General features: G+C 37.5%; 1 protein-coding gene across 1 annotated transcript; it reads right to left on the reverse strand.

The window, feature by feature from the left end:
- Positions 1-5,861: 5,861 nt before the first annotated feature.
- Positions 5,862-20,890, reverse strand: muc2.1 (mucin 2.1). Its single transcript, XM_078256232.1, has 44 exons — positions 20,815-20,890; positions 20,387-20,642; positions 20,173-20,287; positions 19,632-19,722; positions 19,415-19,542; positions 19,099-19,315; positions 18,516-18,641; positions 18,309-18,423; positions 18,067-18,217; positions 17,825-17,938; positions 17,666-17,735; positions 17,415-17,552; positions 16,689-16,853; positions 16,418-16,512; positions 16,204-16,330; positions 15,821-16,073; positions 15,608-15,660; positions 15,389-15,492; positions 15,044-15,195; positions 14,789-14,927; positions 14,070-14,180; positions 13,765-13,944; positions 13,179-13,418; positions 12,911-13,067; positions 12,273-12,401; positions 11,811-12,040; positions 10,880-11,377; positions 9,857-10,031; positions 9,509-9,756; positions 9,150-9,333; positions 8,848-9,058; positions 8,557-8,732; positions 8,298-8,367; positions 7,972-8,072; positions 7,857-7,888; positions 7,586-7,763; positions 7,379-7,483; positions 7,243-7,283; positions 7,006-7,128; positions 6,773-6,871; positions 6,553-6,681; positions 6,414-6,453; positions 6,211-6,334; positions 5,862-6,072 (listed from the first exon to the last, which is right to left on the reverse strand). The coding sequence occupies exons 1-44, from the start codon at positions 20,888-20,890 to the stop codon at positions 5,862-5,864; spliced, it is 6,477 nt and encodes a 2,158-aa protein (XP_078112358.1).
- Between the last annotated feature and the right edge of the window lie 933 nt (positions 20,891-21,823).

The following is a 21,823-nucleotide window of genomic DNA, read 5'->3' on the forward strand; positions in this document are numbered from 1 at the left end:
ACACACCCATGATGAGGTTTCTTATGATAACATTCATATTTATGTCTGCGTCACAAAGCATCCTAACAGTCATAATGTTGATCTTTGCTAAAAATGAATATACATCCTATAAGTAAGAAACTTTTAACAACTGTCATGTGTCACATGTTTCAATTAGTGATACACCACACTGTATTCTTCATAAATCATTATGGTATACTTTTTATTAATGTCCTGTTTCTTGAGAGGGGAAAATTAGTATTTTCATTTACTTAAACAAGAATTGTGTACTTTTCTCAGTGATCCATAGCATTTTAAGCTGTGGGTTGGGTACTGACAGTCTATCATTTTCCAGAATCTGATGCAGCGGTCTGTTGCTTTTAGAATAGAAAACTGAAACTACACTTACTGAGGTGTGGGTGGGTGAAAACAATATTTTTTGCCAGCATTTATTTGATATAAATACTTGCTTTGCTTTATTAGTTTTGTTGCCACAAAATATATATACCTTTTCAGTCCCACGAAAGAAAATGCTTTGTTGACTAACAGTGGTATAATTGTGAAGCTGTAAAAGGTTACTTAACATACATGCATATATTAACACACATATACAGTTTTGTATACAGAGGACCTATATTTTGGAGAAACAATCTTGGTTTTATCTTTACTGGGTTTTTTTTTGGGCTTTTCCACCTTTAATTTGACAGGACAGCTAGTTGAGAAAGGGGAAGACATGCAGGAAATCATCACAGGTTGGATTTGAACCCTGGACCTCTGCGTCGAAGAATAAACCTCTCAGCATATGTGCGCCTGCTCTACCCACTGAATCAACCCGGCCACTCTCTTTACTGTTGTGTGATAAATTGAGCTACGCTCCTTGGCAATATTTTTCCCAGTACCTGGATATCAAGGCATATTACCAGATACAATGATAGTAAGTTTCTATTTATTTTTTTACACTTAACACAGAGGGAAAATCTGATAAATTTTGTTTAGAAAGTGAGGAGTGCGTTGCAATCTGTGTAATATTCTGTACTGGCTCTCTCTGAGTCATGTAAATATTCAAAGAGCACATTCAAAGGCATCTGACCTGTGGCGCGGGCAGACGTAATCCTGTGCCCAGTTTACCCTCTGCCAGACAATCCAGGCTCAAACGCTGCTTCTGCACAGCATTTCTCAGTGTGGCTAAACAGTTGCAGGACCTGTGGTGATCAAAATATCAGTAAGCAAACACATCACTGTTTATAATGAGTGACATTTGGTGCTGGTTCGGTCTGGCTTCAGTTCAGCACAAACTAAGGACTGTACAAGTTCTGTTTATAAAGTTAATAGTTCAGCAGCCACCTATTTGCACCAATTATCAGATTATGATTGTTTCTATAGTTTCTTTTATTAAACTCTGAACCGGGAGGTAGCATACTGTGTGTCACTGCTAAGAGTTACTGATATAGTCAGTAACAATGCTGATTCGGTGTAGTCAGCTTAGTGTTAAAAATCCGTTCCTACGTGTACTGAACACCTCTAGTCGATACCAAACCATCTGCTTGTCCAAACCTGTATTGAACCTGGAATTATGATGTATCCTTATTGGCATAATTTTATTAAAGGAAGATATGGGCCAATTTTTGAGGGGTGACTTAAAATAAAAGGTCGATTTTAGACAGAGTCAACACTAGTTTGAATTTGGCACCTCATCCTAAACTGTGTGTGCGCTACAACAGGCTTTTAGATGGATTTGGCCCAAAAGATCTTGCTTTTTATTCATATTAAAAAAAACTCAGAGAATATCACCTTTAAATAAAATAAATAGCAAAAATAATGAATATTTCTTGGAAGCATGTTCAAATACTTATTACTTAATTACTTGTTTGCTATAAGTACTACAAGGTGCAGCATGACAGAACTAATATGATTAGTTTTGTCAACAAAACCTTCCCACAAAGCACGTCAAAGTAGACACTGTTTTTCGTTTTCTTTGCATGCTGTCATGCAAACAGAAAGGCTTGCTATGATGCAGAGTAAACAGAAAAGCTTGCTTTGACACAGTTGTTGACAGTAACATTTAGTTGAAAACTTATAAGGTGAACTAGGGGTGTTCATGGATATGCGTTGTGTGCGTGTAGAGGGTCTTTCTGAAAACCTCAAACATGTTTTTGAAGTTCTCTGTCCATACAGGCTGCCTGTGACCTTAGATTCTCTGTATGTGTTCCGACAAACTACCTTGTTTAATCTGGTGCCTCAGTGACATGTATTTCAGTTTGTTTGCAGAATGATACTGAAAGTCATGCCAATATGTATAAGAACATAATGATCCTCCCTGAATCAACACAATACTGTACATCCTGTTACAGAGAAACTGACCTTCCTCATCATGTACATGTCCGCTTGAGGGAGTGGTCCAAAAGCGGTGCGTGGTCAAGGAAGGCTTGTATCATGTGGACGTGCTGACAGTTTTGTTGTCATTACCGGTACTTAGAATTCCTCATGGGAGTGGCAGAAACTACGCACTATAGGTTTAGCAATTTCTAGCTAAACATGCTTTAATAGGAGACCAACCAACCAGCTGGAGTGATTAATAACCTCCAAACATTGAATGCAATATTTGAACATCATTATTGTGGACTCATGTCTGTGGGTTGGGGGGTGGTAAACATAGTTAGTGTGTGAAGGGAAAAGTTTGTACAGCTATGGCCTGGTTAGTTTGCAGTGTAAAGTGCTTGGCTCGTTCTCAGTGCAAGGAGATTCAATGTGCGCACTATGTTTATCTGTATTCAATTTGTTGCTCAATGTGTTGCTACACCCTGTTTATGATAAGTTCTGCATCGCATTTGTTGTATTAACAAAATAGCTTGATGCAAAGCTGATTAGGATCTGTAATGATTTGAATTGAATCAATGAATTGAATTGATTGTAACCTTTAAATTATTTGTTTTCTTATGATAATTAAGGTATTCTTTATCTTTTTTTTATGTTTTCTTGTTAAGATTCAATCTGTAATTAAGTAATTGACACTCAGCAAACACACTCACCTCATCTTGACTTTGGCCCCATCACAGCTGTCCAATGCAAAGTTATAAACACCCTGAAGTTTTGATGATGCTTTTGCGTTTAGGTATAAGCTTCATTGGGGTGTAAAAGTGTAAATAACATTAATATAGATGTATCCGTGATAAGACGCTTTCATTTTGGAGAGATGCATCAATTCCAGGCTGCCATCTTTGTTTGGACTTGCGTTTAGAGAAAGAAAGAGAGAGCAACCACTGTTGTGAATGTTCACAGCTAAGCTGAGATAACCAGTGACCGACAATTTGTATATGTTTCCAAATAACGCTAAACTATAAAACAATCATTACTCATCAACTTTTCTCACCATCAGCAACAGCTGCAACCTTTAATTGAACTTCCAGTAATTCCAACTGTCCCCTCCATGCTATGGTTCTATAGAGTACACCCACAACTATTAAAAATGGGAATGGACGGTAGGACTGCAACGTAGCTGCAACGTGGCTATAAAGTAAAATAGTAGTAGCATAGACTGTTTAAAAAATGAGTAGTAGCAGTAAGATAATTCAGATATGTGTATATTGACAGATATTTACATGTTTACATTATGTGTTTAACACTGTTAAAAATATAAGATAAGATAAAACTTTATTTCTCCAGAGATAAATTCTGTTTCAAGAAATTTGTAGCACAACTCATGTAGTAAAATGACGTAATGAGCCTCTTGTTCTCTCTTCTGCCATTCTCTCTTCTGTGAAAACGTAGAATTTTATGTAATTCATTTTTTGAGAATAATGTCATTACTATATAAGATAAAACCTACAGTACATTTGACCTTTGGAAAAAACTTACTTTCTTGTGTTAAAATATCTGTACCTAAAGCTTACAGATGGACAACAGCAATCCTGCCTCATTTACGCATATCTGCCCTTCCTGTTTGCTTAGGCAACAAAACAAATACAAATAACACACATGAGTTAATAAAACAAACAATAATTCAGTTGCTGAATTTGATAACATCTGCCAGAGCAGTATTGTCACTCATTCACTACCTCTGAGAAAAGCACCTACACACGTTGCATACCAGCTGTGCTCAGACCATGCACCACATAACTTTAGTTTAGATTCTAGCTAAGATAAATTTTTTCAATTATACGAATATGTCAGTCTGAATTTTGGGGGAAATGTGTATAAAATGATCCACACGATATCTAGAATAATTCCATTTGACAGAATTGTGCAGCCATACCATTTCACTCAATGTAAACCTCATATACATGTAATGAAGATCTGGAACAAGCTGATACAGAATATACAGTACAGATGTAGCCTACTGTCAATGTGGATAAGATGTTTTTTCCAACATAAAACATACTTTGAAAAAGGAAAAACGGGATGTTCACGGGTTAACAGTAACAGTTTCATTCATTTTTCACAAACATTGGGGCATTCACGACTGTGTGGCTGTCAGATGACTAGTTAAGTCTAATCATATTCAAGCAGATGCACAGCAAAGTCATCTGCCACATCTCACTATTACTGCTGACAGCTCATACCAACACTGTTTGCTGCCCCAGCTCCCTCCACATCCACAACCTCCTCTTTATGTGCTTTATTTTGTGGGTAATGTTGATTTAACTCCATTTTAATGATCGTGTGTCTGGTTATTAGTTCTCCAGCAGAATCCTTATGACTGCTTGGATTCATTGACATATCCCTCAATGAGCAGAGATCTTTTCCACCAAATCTGAACATTTGCTATTCAAGATAAATTTGACACATCTATGATCCACACTAACAAATAATGTAATATTAATGAAGGTGCATCAAACAAACGCAGAGATAGAGGACTGACATTATTGACACATTAGGATAAAACACCCCGCTCTATTTCAGCACCTTAGACAGCACTCTCACGTTGGATCTTCAGTTCAGAACTCCACCGTCTCACTCTCTACCTATATTCACCTAAACTACTCCACTGAAAGCAGTCAAGATGCTTGATTCTGCTGTATTGTATGTGTTCTATTGTTCAGTTTGAAACCATGTTTTATTTGAACAAAATTATAGTGTACTTTTCTTTCATTGTAAAGGACCACATACAGTTTATCTTTGGGGTCTGTGTAAAATTAAAATGTACTTTTAAATTAATATAATAATTATTTTTTTAAATTGATAATTCTGATTACAAAAGCAAATGTGTAAGTAACAGCAAAACACTGACACAATAAGCAAAATAAAAGTTGGCACAAACAAGACTGTAAGTGCTGTTAAATATGTGCCATGTTTATGATGCATAATTAATGAAAAAAATCATAGTAAATTTACAGTTAATTTCATACAGTAAATAAATAGGAAATGTGTTTAATGTAAAGGTTAAAATGAATGTGATGTAATAGTTAAAGATTTTAGTCCATTGTGTTTTTTTGTTCCTCTAGGAACTAAAGTTCTCTGTTGTGGTTTCCACTGCTGCGGAATTTGTTAATGAACCAAGGGAAATCTAACGTGAGCACGTTATGGCGCTCTGTTAATTAAGTTGGAGTTACGCTGTTGTCGAAGGCCGAGGCGAACAGTAAAGGATTTTTTCAAAGGATTTAAGAACCTCTTTTCAGGACAAGCAGCCAATGAGTTCCCCAGGCATGACATGGATGCATTAAGGACAGAGCAAAGCAATAAACGCCTGTTTCAAAGAACCAACCTGTGTCTGTGTTGTCATGAAGAGAGCTACAAAGACAATAGAAGAGATAAGACGTAAACAGAGTTGCATATTTTTATTTGATTAATTGATAAATATTTTCTTTACAAAAGCAATTGCTTTGTAAGAGATGTAATGATTGTTAAGACAATATGGGAAGAAACTTTTACATCCCACATCCAGTTTACACCAGTGTGGAGCGTTGCCTCCTACGCATGGGTTGTGCAGCAGCTCTGGTGCAGTCTGTCTGGCCGCAGCCACACTCCTCCACATGGATGTATGAGTAGGGAACCACATCTCCATTCAGGCAATGCAAGTCAACAGTGCGATTGCTGGAGCGAGTCTCCCTACAGCAGGAACAAGAATGCTCAATAGCAACTGCTGCTTCGGAGTACCTGAAGAAAGCAGAGGCAGTATTGATTAATAAACTCAAAATCTGCACAAACTACTCCTAAACTTAAAAAAAAATTCCATATCTTAATGGGGTTGTGACTATGCAGAGGACTGAGAAATATTAGTGATATCATCCTTACTTGGTGAAAGTGTTGCAGGATCCTTCACAATATGGCATATCTACCTCCTGGTAGGACTGACAGCCCTTGTGCATAATTTGTGCTTTCATGGATACTACCTTGCAGGCCTTCTCCCTCTCCACACCTTTTCAAAAGAGACACACAATTGGCTTGTTTTCATTTAAGTACCCTATACCAAAAACTAAAGAAAATGCCATACTCACAGGTTTTACAACAGCCATTTGCTGCAGTCTGACTTGTGCCCTATGGAGGGGGAATTCACAACATCAACATAATTAGTTTTAACGTGTGTTCACACAGACAATCCAGATTCATTTGTTGAAAGTCATAAATAATACTTACAGGTTGGCAGTTGCTCTGCTGGAATGGCGGGCAGACAATTTGTGATTTGAACGTTGTTAAAGTGCCACCGACCTCAATACAGGTGTAATACTGACACTTATTCTCAGTTGGTGACCAGGTCTCTCCTGGCTATAGAGTAGTGAAATGGATGTACATATATCAAAAGGTAATTTAGGCTATTAAACATTATCATGTGGAATCAAAGCCAACAGAGACTTACCTTCAAGAGATTCTTGGTATCATTAACACTGACGACACAGTGTGTCTGTACACACTTTCCACAGCATTCACCTGAATCAGTTTCCACATATTCATATCCCTGAGAGAAAAAATGGGAAATTAGGTTGCCAAGTCCAGTTTTACAAGTTCACTCTCTTAGAAAAGATATTCTGAGAAAACAACTTGTATTGTATGTATTGTGTGTATGAATATAATGGGTGTAATTTCTCTTACCATGTCACAGTCTTCTTGACATTTCTGAAACTCACAACGTATCTTGAATAGACCAGAACTGGGGTCCACCTCATTGGTGCAGGCACAATCCTGACATAGAGGTGCAGGAACTGAAGAGCCAGGCTAGCAAATAAAGAAGACATGTATTCATACTTCAGTGTTTTTAGCCATATAGAACTTGTGCAGCAGAAATCATTAAAATAACATATATATTTTTTTCTCCATTTTCTTATGTACCTGGTATTCATTGTCTTTGTGGACACAAACTCTTTTAGGCTCTAGAAAAGAGTAAGACAATGGAAATTACATGTGTTAAGTGTCACTACCATCATTAGGTTTTATGAACAAGCAAACTATGAATTAATGTGCTTACCACATCTATGTTCTGGACAGCATCTTCCCTCAGGAACACTGACAACTGGCATATATCCTACCGGACAGTTCATGTTGGTGATTGGGCAAGTGTTGCTGTGACATTCTGTGGAGACAGTAAATAGTTTAAACCCATCAAGATTGGTATCAATGTATAGCATTCTGAAAACTCTGGAGGACAAATGTGCATTGATGCTAAATGGCTTACGGCAAACTAAAGTAGAACAGCAGTGGTCTGATGGCATAGTTTGGTTGATGAGGACAAACCCGGGACCAGTGCAATTTGTTATAGGTGGTGTTGGGCATGCCTTTGGCTTGCAAGTCACAGTCTTGGTGGACTCATTACAAATGCAGTTTTGGCATTTGTACTCAAAGCTCTCATTAACCTGAAAGAATATACCATAGTAGTGACTTAATTGTCGCTTGCAAGTAAACAACACAAGTTAGGATTTTAACTGAACATGACTAGAACTACTCACCTGACGAGGAATGCCCTCAGGATCAAGACATCCTGTTGAAAAAATAAGCCCTTCATGATTGATACAATATATTCAGCTCAATGTTAAGACTAGATGTTATATACACCACACTTACCACATGTATTAACACATATGCCAGAGTCTTTGTTGAAGAGTTTCATTCCATCAGGACAAAAGCAGCCCTCGGTAGTGTAGTTCATGGTTTGTTCATTAGGACTGTAATATTGAATCATCAAGAAAGAACAATTAGTTTACATTATTTCTTTAAGATCTCTAAAACATTGTTAATTTAAAACACTGTATTCTACTCTACTTATTGCTACGATGTTGTCAACAAGAAACATCTATTGCCACTATCCATTAGGATTTTTGTCTCAGAAAATGCTAATGTGCACAATGAACTGTAAATAAAAATACACTTTATTTTTTTATTAAACTTACTTGTCTTCACAGGTTGGCTGTTCTGCAGGACCACATGGCTTGTAAACCTTGTTTGATGGGCAATCACTTGCTGTTAGTGTAGAAAAAAAACTCAATTGGGTCTTTTTTTAAAGGCATACTGCCTACCTAATGTATATAATAAAATATGCAGCTGCCTGTTCAATGTGTGCTGGAAGCAACAAAAACTAAAATAATTAAGTTGCCCCTCTTGATGTCAGTGATCAAAGCATTTACAGTAAAATAATGAGGGGTTGCTTACCACACAACCTGGTGTGGTTCCTCCAGTGCAGACAAACCCCAGCCTGAGCACAGGCAGCAGCATAAGTCTGCAAACTTGTACAATCCACTGTTGGGTTGGAAACATGGCAGCTATCAAAAACACAACCTCGATAGAAATTGTCAGGAGAGACAAAGGGATGGCACGCTGCAAAGAGACTGTAAAAGTAAAACACAAACAAAAAAAACAGATAAAAAATTGTGTTTTAACTGCAATATGTCAGACTTATGGGGATGCATGTGAATTGCTACAATAAATTAGATATTTGTCTACCTGCTCTTCAGCAGGTGACATATGGAATCTGGCTTGCATGGAGTTAGAGTTGGTGGAGGTTCAGGCATATTGGTGGGCAAAACAGAAGGTAAGTGGCAGTTGGGTTGGTTAATGTGTTTTGCAGGCCAATAGTCGGCCATCACGGCACAATTTTTCACCAGCCGGCCTCCAGGCAACCTGCAGTCATCAGCCTGGACGTTATTGCATGTTCCTGATGGTAGAGTCACACAACAGTTAATATTACAGTCTTACTTCAAACATATGATTTACCATATGGCTACTGGAGAGAGATATGTTCTTACCACAATGACCCTGTGTGTTATTGCCAAAGTATTGATATGGAAGGGTCACACTAAAGCCAGTTATTCCAAATGTAATGACCACTTTTAAGCGAGGGATCTCGAAAATCAAGTTAATGCCAGAGTCCAAGATCCTAACACCTTGTTGTGCATAAGGTAGTTTCAGACGTACTCCGTTTTTCAGTGCCTAAAAGTAAAAAAGTGAATACATCATATGAAAAGAAAAAATATAATAATCTATGACAAAAGGATCCATTATTGCTATTACATCTACATTGGCAGTAATAATCGTCTGGGAGTTAGTCTGGTGAGTTTTTGATAATATACAACAAACTTTCATAAGACCATAAATAATGTTTTACCTCCAACTGTGCTGCTCCAAGAAGGTTATGATTTACGAGTGTGACAACTTCCCATTGGTATTGAATCATTATTGATCGCGGACAAGAAACATCTTCAGTGGGATCACACAAGACATTGTCAATATAAATGTTCAAGTTATATTTTGGTAAAATCTCTTCCATCAAAACGTAAGTACAGTTTCCTTGATAACTGTAGTACAATCCATCAAATGTAATGTAATGAGGATCTCCCCAGCCTTTACATACACCTAAAAAACAAAACAGAAATTCAGTTCAAAATGTATTTTAAAGAGAAACATATGAGTCAATAAACATGTCATACATCCTTTTAACCACAGAATGGCTTACAGTCACAAGTGTAATACTGGCAGCAGCGGTACTCATCATACACAAGAACTGGTGTCATTCCATTGGTACAAGTGATGTTCTTAAGGGGTGGACATTCATATGGAATTATTTCAATTGTATAGTTCTCAATGCATCTGGCCATGGTGCAGTTGCACAAAAAGAAGGTCTCATTTTGCTGATGTAAAGAGAAAAAAAGGGAAAATCAGTATTTTGAAGTATTGTGCAATACATGCAATTATATATTTTAATGTGCTAGATACATTAAGATTCTTACTGTTACATTCCAGTCAGGGCAGATAGGTATAGATGTTGTGGGAGTGGGTGTAGGAATGCTTGTGGTCTTGCAACTTTCTGTCGTTTTATTAATCTCACAAATATTAGAACATATTATTGTGAGACATAAACCTGATCCAATGTCTTTCATGTCTAATATTACATCCCCTAAAGGTGAGAAAAAGATGAAGAATATATTAAACAGGAGTAAACCGTACAACAAAATTTAAAGTCATATAACTTCTTACTATCAAAGCCATAATTGTTGTATTTTTTTTCTTACCTGGTCCATAATATCTTTCATCAAAAAAGCAGAAACATTCTGTAGTGATAGAAATTTGGGGGCGAGTTGGAGGCACTGATGGCGATAATGTTGGAGCAGTGACAGGTGTTTCAAATGTTGTTAAATGTGTTGAAACAGTAGTTGGACCTGTAGTGGTTGTAGTCTCTTCAGTTGTGCTGGTAGGTTCAGTTGGTGGGGTTGTAGATTTTGTGGTTGTGGTTGGCTCTTCGGTTGTTGTAGTAGGTTCAGTTGGTGGTGTTGTAGATTGTGTGGTTGTGGTTGGCTCTTCAGTTGTGGTAGTAGTAGGTTCAGTTGGTGGGGTTGTAGATTGTGTGGTTGGCTCTTTAGTTGTTGTCGTTGTAGGTTCAGTTGGTGGGGTTGTAGATTTTGTGGTTGTGGTTGGCTCTTTGGTTGTGGTAGTAGTAGGTTCAGTTGGTGGTGTTGTAGATTGTGTGGTTGTGGTTGGCTCTTTCGGTTGTGGTAGTAGTAGGTTCAGTTGGTGGGGTTGTAGATTGTGTGGTTGTGGTTGGCTCTTCGGTTGTGGTAGTAGTAGGTTCAGTTGGTGGGGTTGTAGATTTTGTGGTTGTGGTTGGCTCTTCAGTTGTGGTTGTAGTAGGTTCAGTTGGTGGTGTTGTAGATTGTGTGGTTGTGGTTGGCTCTTCAGTGGTAGTAGTAGGTTGAGTTGGTGGGGTTGTAGATTTTGTGGTTGTGGTTGGCTCTTCAGTTGTTGTTGTAGTAGTAGGTTCAGTTGGTGTGGTTGTAGATTTTGTGGTTGTGGTTGGCTCTTCAGTTGTAGTAGTAGGTTCAGTTGGTGGTGTTGTAGATTGTGTGGTTGTGGTTGGCTCTTCAGTTGTGGTAGTAGTAGGTTCAGTTGGTGGGGTTGTAGATTTTGTGGTTGTGGTTGGCTCTTCAGTTGTAGTAGTAGGTTCAGTTGGTGGTGTTGTAGATTGTATGGTTGTGGTTGTCTCTTGAGTTGTAATAGTAATAGGCTCAGTTGGTGGGCCTGTAGATTTTGTGGTTGTGGTGGGTTCTTCAGTTGTTGTAGTTGTAGGTTCAGTTGGTGGGGTTGTAGATGTTGTGGTTGTAATTGGCTCTTCAGTTGTGGTTGTAGGTTCAGTTGGTGGGGTTGTAGATTTTGTGGTTGTGGTTGGCTCTTCAGTTTGTAGTAGTAGGTTCAGTTGGTGGTGTTGTAGATTTTGTGGTTGTGGTTGGCTCTTCGGTTGTTGTAGTAGGTTCAGTTGGTTCGGGTGTAGATTTTGTGGTTGTGGTTGGCTCTTCAGTTGTTGTTGTAGTAATAGGTTTAGTTGGTGGTGTTGATTTTGTTGTCGTAGTTGGCTGTTCAGTTGTTGTAGTAGTAGGTTCAGTTGGGGTTGTTAAAGGTGTAGTGGTGGGAATAGCTGTTGTTGGTGTTGGGACAGTTGTACTAGAGCAAGGTTCATTTTCATGTATCACTGTTGAATTCCTGCATATTGCATAGTAGCACGTTCCCAAATTGTCAGTTACATTGTAAATAACTTCATCTTCTTCGTATCTAGTGTTGTTGTAAAAGCAACCTGAACATTCCTCCACACACATCCCGGTCTCCTCATCAAATATGGGCTTATCTTCAGGGCATACAGGGTAACAGCCTGTACAAATCACAGAATAAAACATAAAACATCTTTTTTTTTTGACAGTAAAAGCATTGTTATTCATATGGGTTTATTTAATGTTTGACCCTGAAGCTGCCCAGGTGGTCTTTACATGTCTTTTGTTATATTGACACATAAAGCATACCAAATTGGATCAGTTCAATATTTTAAGATTTTAACCAGCACATTAATCAGAAGTAAGGTGAGACATTGTGAGTTAATCTATTACCTTCCAGGTTGGGTAAAAGTTTGCTACATTTTTCTTCTGGATTCAAACAGGTCTTGTAGCAAGGTTTGTGGCAAGGGTTGTAGTGCCACTTGCAGTCATCTGGGCTGTTGTAGTAATCACAAAAGACAGCTAGGAAGAAAACATGCAAGGTATGTTATGCTTTAAATAAATAAAACATTGATGTGTCATTCAGTGAAAAAGACCTCAAACTTCAACGCCAATTATATTTATTTTAGGCCAGGATTTCATTTAGTTTTATGTAAACTTGGGAAGTTATCACTCATTCGAAGGCATCATGTATATAAATCATTGCAGTCTTTAAAAATATACTCTTCATGAAGCATGCACTGATGCCCATATAGTCTCTGTAATATACAGTATATGTTTATTATAGCTTTAATTACTTGGTTTTCATTCCCATATTAGATATATAATACAAATAATCAGGTTGGTATATTAAATGTCCTAGCCATAAAGAAACAAATAGCAAACCATACTCATATATGCAAACTTGACAAATTTCTAAATCTCTAAATGCTTGGGTCATAAGCAGTTTGGGATCTAAAAACAGGTTCTAAGCACCAGAAAAGGCTGAAAAACCTCAGTTTAATCTGAAGGTAAAATTGTTGTTTACTTACGACAGATTTCTGGAGTTCTCCATGCAACACAGACAGAAGCCTCATTACAAGCTTGAGCATAAGCTGCAACTGCTGAGCAGAAACACTCGCAGTCTCCTCCAGAGTCGCAGGCACATGAGTCTTTTACACAGTTGTCATAAAATGGCAGTGGGGCTACCTGTTCAGTTATCAATATACAGGTACATGATAGATTTTTAAAAACGAGTTAAATGTTTTCAACCATCAAACTTTTAAAATAATGATAAATTAGAAACAAATGTTTCATTACCTTATTGTGGCACTCTTGGAATGTTTTTCCAATTATAATGCTGCACATCTTTTGTGCCCAGTGAAGTCGATTGGGTCTTGCTCCACAAGGGTCAGCATTCGTTTCCACATCTAGGCATTCGCTTGACACTTTCCAGCTGTTTGCAAATTCTATCGGATTGCTCACTACCAGCTGACCCTGAGTGGTGAAGTCGTTCTGTCCATCACCATCAAAATTTCCACACAGGCCACATACCTCTCCCTGTACAGCCAAACGAAAGGAGTCAGTAACTTCTTTTACATAAAGACAGTATTCCATATCAATACTCTTTAGGGTTCGTGAAACACATTTTATAGGCATTTTTATACTTGCATCATGTTGACAAATAAAGTATTCACTTCATATATTATGAATAAACAAGTTTTCAGCAATGTTAATATACTGTACATCAATACCATTGTTGTCCCAAAGCTTTAAAGTGGTGTAAGAAAAAGACGCAAAGAGAGATATAGACTACAGATAACAAAAATAGTACATCATATCAAAACTCTAGGTCTAAACTCTTACTGTAACAGTCATCATAATTTAAACAATTAATGTGACTCACGCTGTGCTGTGGTTCCAGGATGATGTGAACAGTTGTTTTGCCATCCCACAACACCGTCATACCAATGGCAGATTCTACCACCACATATAAGCCAGCCTTCCTTATTCTGTACTGAATCTCAGCACCATGTCCCAGGTCCACCTCGTCATAATTACCCTTTGATAGTTTGATTTCCATTCGCTGTAATGTTATGGAGATTTTTGTTACTTTCATTGTAACTTTACTGCAGTTTTGATATATGCTATTTGATTGTGTTCAATATTTTAGGCACAGAATGCATATCAGGTGTTGGTATGAGGTCTTACCCCGAGTTGGATTCTAACAGTTTTGGAGCATGTAGTGCCTGTAGATCCACACGGTACATTTTCTGTGATTACTCCAAAGTTGTCCTGTACTGTTTTATTGCCACATTTGTTCTTAAGAGAGAGAGAGAGAGAAATTAACTTAATATTTTGCATGTTTCCATTATAGTAGAGACCACTGGTCAAATCCAACTTCAGCTTGGCCTTTACTAATCCACAATACTTTAAGATTGTTAAAGAAAAGCCAGAACATGAAATATAAGTGTAGTTGATACCCAGGAGAGTAAGATCATATAGTTATCTGCATTTGTTAAACATATTTCTTATTATGACAAGCAGTCATCTTAAAGTGCATCTAGGTAAACATACCAAATATTGACTGTCTTTCAAAACCATGTATCTAACTTAGCAAATACGTTAGCATTTTATAAATGTCATATCTGTGACTTTCAGAGATGAAACCTTATAGAACATTATAAGTGAATCATAACTGTTGGCTTTGTCAGAAATCACTTCCTTTTTACTAAACAGTGCACCACATGTACTGTCTGCCATTGTATTTGTCTGTCTAAAATGACTTAACAGCTGTATGTAAGTGTATGTAATCTCAAATTACTGCTCACTATTAAGTGTCCATTATATAGGCAGTAGTGATTGAGTGAAGAAGGGCGTGATTACAGACACAGCCTGTCATTTGGATGATTTTGACATGCTTTGCTTACCTTAACAGCAACATAGGAACAATGTCCTTGAAAGCCATATGTTCGCTGATCAAATGTATTGTAGTGACCACTACCATAAATAATGCAAGTTTGTGGGCATTTATTCTTACTGCACTCCCAGCTTCCACTTTTGCAGGTACTAGAGCAGAAAAGGTTACATTTAATACAGCGTTTTGAATACAATACAATCAAAAGAAAATATGATAATATTTATGCTACAGTATATCATACGTATGATTAAAAACTAGATCATACCAGATATTGCACTGGTCAGGGATTTGTGATCCAGGGGCATAAATATGCCCATCGTGCTGACAAGGACATTCATTTTCTTTCACACAAGAACCTTTGCCATCTTCTAGTAGGTCAGCTGGACACCGACAGCCAGATTCACACTCTGTGGACTCCTGGATAGTTAGAAAGATCACAGTGATAGAAAATGAGAAAACAATACTGATACTATTGAAAATCACTGTTCAAAACTCTCTAGAGACTACTGTAGAAACTAATGTAACTATACACAGTGTTACTTTTTTCAAGTAACATAATGTTCACCATTAAATATATATGATATCCAGTTATTTGAGACTAAGAGCTCACACAATCATCGCTGTCCAGATTTAAACAAGTTCGAGTACAGTGCAGTCCCAGCTCTCTGGTGCTTGCAGCGGAGCAGTTGAAAAACACTTTTGGAAAATGGCATGCTGTAACAGAAGAGAAACTGCTCAATATACATATTAAATATCAACCAGACCAGAGTCAGTATCAACCAAGTGCTTGTGTTGTGGTAAAAAAAAACAACAACTCAAAACAACGTACTTGATGAGCGCGCTCTCCAAGAATGGCAATGAAGCATTCCATTGGTACACACACTAGACAGAGACACCAAAGATATAATATTAATGTAACACAAAGGCACTTGAAAATTAACTATTTAGTTTAATTAAATTTTATATACTGCAGGAATTACAACCATGCTAAATCCTTAGTCTCAGATAAATCAAGTCACTACGTTGCAAACGGCTGACTTACCAGTGCTCGTCTTTGATGTTGATGGACTTTCCTGACTTAATGTAGACTTCATTATGGTAGCAGGGACATTTTTCCATTGGGACACAGATGCCATTTTCATTTAGGTACAGACCCTTGGAGCATGAGCAGCCATCCACAGGCAAGAAGTCAGTGCAACTTGGCTGCATTGTGCCCAGTGATTTGCAAGTCAACTGGCATCTCTGATTCTTGTAAGAGAAGATCTGAGATGCTGGACAGCTCCTTGTGTATTTATCTGTTTTGTGCACAATGAGAGGATAGCTACTTACTAGCTTTATGACTAACTAATGAAAAGAAAGATGTTCATCAAACTCCAGAAATTATCACTCAACTTTACCACATAACATAATGAAAGAAATCCTTACCGCACACATTCTCTCTCCAGTCTGTCAAGATCACTCCCTTTGATGCACAAGCCCGAGCGTAGGAGGAGAAGACGGCACACAGGCAGTCCTGACTCTTCTCACAGTTACAGCTGGCATACGTACATCTCTGCAGAAGACAGCAAATACTTTTAGGGAATTATAGTCTCATCAAAATCTAATTAAATGAAAGACAAACAGAAAGGTTTTGCAGTACCTTGTAGTACATCTCAGGATCTACTGCTGAATGGCATTGTGCAAAGGTGCTGTCTGGATTCAGCAGCAAGGCGCACCAGTGTTTAGCGTACCACTCTGGAGAAACAATATGTGTTTATTTTTATTGTTTAGAATTATGTTGAACTGTCTAACTGCCTAAAACACAACATACTTGCAGACTAGAAATATGTTTAAACTAAGAATCAATGTAAGAAATACACACAAGATCAACATTTACATAATAACAGTTCTTTTATTTATTTATTGTTTACCATTTTCCACACTAAGGGAACAGGGGTCCTCAAGTCTTTCCTCTCTGTCTGGGCACATTAGGTTAGCCTTCCAGGAGTTACTAAAAGTTGCTGCTGTTCCCTCCACCATCCCCTGAGGAGTCTTCATGTCATCAGACAGGGCCATGTTGTAGTTCCCACATAAGCCTGAAGAAATCAAATATTAAAGAATTAAAGAAGAATTTTATTAGCACTAATACACAGATAACAAACAATTGGCTGAAACTACAAATAGGAAAATGGAAGGTGTCAATCACTTTAATGAGATGATAGGATTAATTTACTTAAATTAAAATGAAATTAGATAAGAAAAACAGACATTATCACTGAGAACTGAGGGTTTGCAGTGTGGTATTATAATTGAGATTCCACAGTTTTATTCATGTAGAGAGCAAAAGAGGGTCAGAGATACAAGGGTTGTATATTACATATATCCACCCACCATTTACATCATTTACTCATGTATTCATCTATTTTATGTATGTTGTTTAGGTTTATATGTTTAAAGGGATTCATGGGTGGTGGGAAGACTGTGAGGGTAAAGGCCATGGATATTGAATTTTTCTTTTGTTATTAATGTAATGAATATCATAATGCACAGCATAAGTATTGTATGTGCTTCATTTATTTGTTATTGTAAATGTGCTGTATTCTGACATATGTTTTGATGATGCCAATGTTTTATGTTCAGATATATGTGAAACTTACCACGTGTCTTTGCTCTGTAGCTTTGTTCCAGGCTGACATAGACTTGCATGACTGGCACATGCTGGATCTGAATTTGCAAACCAAAAGTGGTCTGGAGCAAGATGTGAAAGGATGATGCATGGAATATGTTGATGTCACCTTTAGATCAAGAAAAATACAAAAACAGTCAGATAATTTGCTAATGTAAATAACAACAAACAAACAAATAAACAAATAAAACAACAAAGTTTCATCCAGAGTTTGGGACCCACCTGAGTGGTATGGCAAACTGATGGTCTGCATGTTCTGCTTCACTTTGCCATCAGAAGTGAACATTAATACCTGAATAAAAATAGAATTGATCATTTGAGTGTTGCAGATATCAGTGTAGATCTATAAATTACTACAGCACGGTATTGACTTTAACTTACATTGTTTCTGTCATTGTTCAGCAGGATTTTAAGGCTCTTTAGACAAGTGTCAAACTCTTGATTTGCACACGGCACCAACTGAACCAGGATTGTAAACTTTGGACTTGCATGATCCTGAAATATACAGAGTGAGTAAAATTAGTTAAGTTATTTTTTTTTATTTTTTTTATTATTATTATTTTTTACATCAGCTGAATATATATTTTCTGCCATTTAATTGTAGAAATCTATGGCTCATTCACCTTGCTTTCCACTTTGGCTAGGGTGTAGTAACAGTCTCCATGGAAGGTGAAGGTTTTTCCATCAAAGGTAGTTACATGTGAACCCTCTTCAACTGCACATGTAGCAGGTGTTTGGAGGCTCTCACAAGCCCATCTACCCTCAACACATGTACTGAAACAACCCAACATTTTTAAGTTAACAATAAAAATACACAATGAAGGAGATCAGATGAAATATTATATTGTTGAAATATTTGACATACCATTCCTCTCTGTCTTGTCGGTAGACCTCACCGGAGTTATAGATTTTGTTGTGTTTGCACTGACATTCAGATTGAGCAATACACCCTCTCATGGAAATATCATCAAACACAGTTCCTGAATAAGACACATGTGACATGAACATTCACAGACTGAAGATTAAATCTGAAAGAATATTTAAGGGTAATAAAAACTGAAACAGCACTAACCAGGAGGACAGAAGCAGCCGTCCATTTTGTGGTCCTCACACAGTGAACCGGTGTCCAGAAGTGTGCATGTATCCATGCAAGGAGAACCGCTCTCTTTATAAACCATGTTGAATGGGCACTGTTTAGCTGTAAAGATATGGTACAGTTGAAATACATTAAGGTAGATGTGAGTTTATGTGAATAATTCAATAGTGTATCATTAAGTGTAAAAAATATAGTTTTTTGTGTACTTATTTTACTTGTACTTGTGTCATTTGAAAAACATTAATTTGTTTTTTGTTATATTTTAAATCACACCAATTACGATTGAGGTCAGAAAAGTAGACATATCTGGCTTTTCTTCTATGCAGCTTGTAAATGTCTTATTTTCCAACTAGGAAATAATTAATCATCTAATGCTAGAGCGGCATGAGAAAATGTAATCATGTTCAAATAGAAACACAGTACCTTTTCTTCAAAGAACAATTCAAAATATTGTCTTTTCACTGAGCTGATTTCAGTGCATTAGTATGTTCTCCACCCCATACTGTATAAAATATAGAACACGAAACATTACCACAGAAAAGAGAACACGAAACATTACCACAGAACTGAGGTGTCCTCCAGTTGGGAGGCTGCCCTCCTGCATGGGAACACTGCCGAGAGAACTCAGACAGTGTGCTGCAGAGACAGAAGTCGTTTGTTCTGTTGGCGCAGCCGCACATGTCCTGCACACAGGCCTGGATGTAAGGTTCAGGGTTGATCAGTGTGGTGCAGGAGCTCCAGGACTCTGAACGCAGCATCTGGTTACAGATGGTTTGCTAAAAGGAAAAGAGAGACAAAGTTACTCTGTTGCAAATGCAACCTGTGTATATGACCAACTATCAGTATTGCTAACCCTAGGTGGATAATAAACTCACAAATTCCTTGCATGAACCCAGCACAGCCTCCAGTGATTCATCTTCCTCCTCATAGGGGTCCTCACAATCATCATTTGGAAGATGGACTTTATGTTTGTTGCCAAACTCAGTGGGGCTGATTTTGCGACCTGCATTTGATATTAATTAGTGTAAAATCAAAGATACAGTGGATAATTCTAGAAATGCATTAACACATGAAGTGAATAACCATATATACCTTTATGAATGAACTCATTCTGGACAGAAACACCATTGAAGTCTCCACAAAGTCCACAGGTACGATTTGCATAATTAGTATCCAGTTCCACCTAAGAGGTTATAACAAGTTTTTTTTTTACAATTTAAATAACACTTAAACAAAACGCTGGTGAATTGTAATTGCCTCATTAAATGACATGAATGGAATACATTTTATGATTGTGATTTGATATTTAATTTCATTAGAGCTACTGTCGTATTTTTGTTGTCAAGCATAACTCAATCAAGAAAGATAATTGACTGAAAGACAGGTCTGTGTAATTGATTTCTTCCCAGGAACCTTAGGAATTTATTCAAATATAAAAATAATATATAAACGTGACTGTGTTTCTGGGTGGTCGGTCTGTTCCACATTAATTAAAAGAAACGCGTTCCAATGTCAGATCCAAAAAAAAGGAGACTTAACTTAATTGTTCATGTATTACAATAATGTGTAGTGTATATGCCTTATACAAAGTTTAAGGAGAGCAGTGTAGATATTTCTGCCTGGTGTATCATACCATGACTGCATCGTCACCGTTCCACATGACAGTGATGCCGACTTTAGATTGGAGCTTGATGTAAACAGCATTTTGTTCCACTGTTACACCTGCATTGTAGTATGGTATTTTGACACTAAAAAAAGATTTCTTTTTCATTATAATGCACAAATATCATAGAAAAGAAAAGTTAAAAGTGCAGTTTCTTACACAGGCTACATGGCTTTTTACTTACGGGAGGTTATTCACAGTGACCATGTCCTTGGTGAGGTAAAACAAAAAGTCATTGATGGTGACCACCACATGACTGACTGTAGGGTTTCCATCTTTGTCTTTCCTCTTCATGTGCACGGAGAAATCCTGGTAGGACTCGTGGCAGTCTGAGGCCAGGTTGTACTCACACATACCAGGGAACTGGTACATAGCTCCGTCAAATGTCTTGAAGTGCTCTCTGCCCCATGTGCTGCAGATGCTGCTGACATGGTTGCCAACTGGGTAAGTTTTTTAAAGTGTACAAAACAGTTTGAGTTACTAAATGCTCTACAGACTGATATTGGAGACAATGATATACATTATTCATTTGTATGTATAAATAAACCACAATGATCCATCCACACAGCTGTGAAAAACGTTGCACAGCATCGCAAAAAATCGGAGTCTTACCCAGTCTGGCTTGGACATCGATGACACTAGCAACAGACAAAGCCAGGAAACACAACAACATGCATCTCCACCTCATCCTTGCCGCTGTGGGCTTTCTGTCACCAAAGCAGGTAATAGTCAGACTGCACTTGGCAGCCCTTTATATTAAGATTGCACTTTTATTTTTGCTCACGCCTTCTGTCTAAGTGGGAACTGAAGATTTATTGCCAAGACATGGCAAACATGTGAACGGATCTCTGACGCCCTTCACAAGTCCAATATAATCATTCCAAGATCCTTCTTATCGCTTGATTGAACAAATATGCTCTTCAATTAAGAATTTTTATTCCTAGAGGAATGGTCTGCAATAAAACAGTTTTGTTGACACTATGCGTTTATATTTCAGTCAGGAACACTCATAGCTTTACCCATTTATTGCAACAGATGGAAATACAGTTATGCTTGGCACTGTTGGCTCCACTCTAATAATGCTCCCTGGATCAACCAAGCAGCATGCTAAGCTGAAACAGGAAGCGCAGTGCTGAAAACCCCTGTAGAGTTGGCCCAAATCAAGACATTAAAAAACATTTTAAACTAGGTAGGTGGAGGCTGGGGAGGTGGAGGCAAGCTTTGCCAGCAGCAGTAGTGTGAGGCAGCATTGGTGGAGCAGGGATCAGTGAGGAGGAGGGAGACATTTAAATGGACCGCCTTGATGTAAGAGTGGCTGTAATTGGTTTGTGACTGATAGAAATGATAACTCAATTAGTGGGCGCATGACTTCCGTGTCCTACATGAACTAACGCAATGCTTAATTAAACATATTCTTCAATAAGTAGTTACTTCTGGATGGAATTTGTAATAAATCAGTGTCACAGAGATTTTAATAATAATGTCCATGATAGCAATAATAATAATATTAGATACAAAATAAAATGAAAATTTGACAATATGACATTTAGATGGGCATAAATAAATACATTGAGGCACTTGGAGCATCAAAGAAAGTATAGATCTCATGTGTAAGTATGAC

This window comes from Sander vitreus, chromosome 8, assembly GCF_031162955.1.
Source record: "Sander vitreus isolate 19-12246 chromosome 8, sanVit1, whole genome shotgun sequence".
Taxonomy (NCBI): domain Eukaryota; kingdom Metazoa; phylum Chordata; class Actinopteri; order Perciformes; family Percidae; genus Sander; species Sander vitreus.

What these genes read in the sequence shown, in the direction of transcription:
- muc2.1 (XM_078256232.1), bottom strand. Translation starts at nt 20,890, where the DNA reads ATGAGGTGGAGATGCATGTTGTTGTGTTTCCTGGCTTTGTCTGTTGCT. An exon ending in CAGTTTGCCATACCACTCAG is followed by an intron (nt 17,553 to 17,665) that starts GTGGGTCCCAAA and finishes CTTGATCTAAAG; the next exon opens with GTGACATCAACATATTCCAT. An exon ending in GAACCACACCAGGTTGTGTG is followed by an intron (nt 8,368 to 8,556) that starts GTAAGCAACCCC and finishes CTACACTAACAG; the next exon opens with CAAGTGATTGCCCATCAAAC.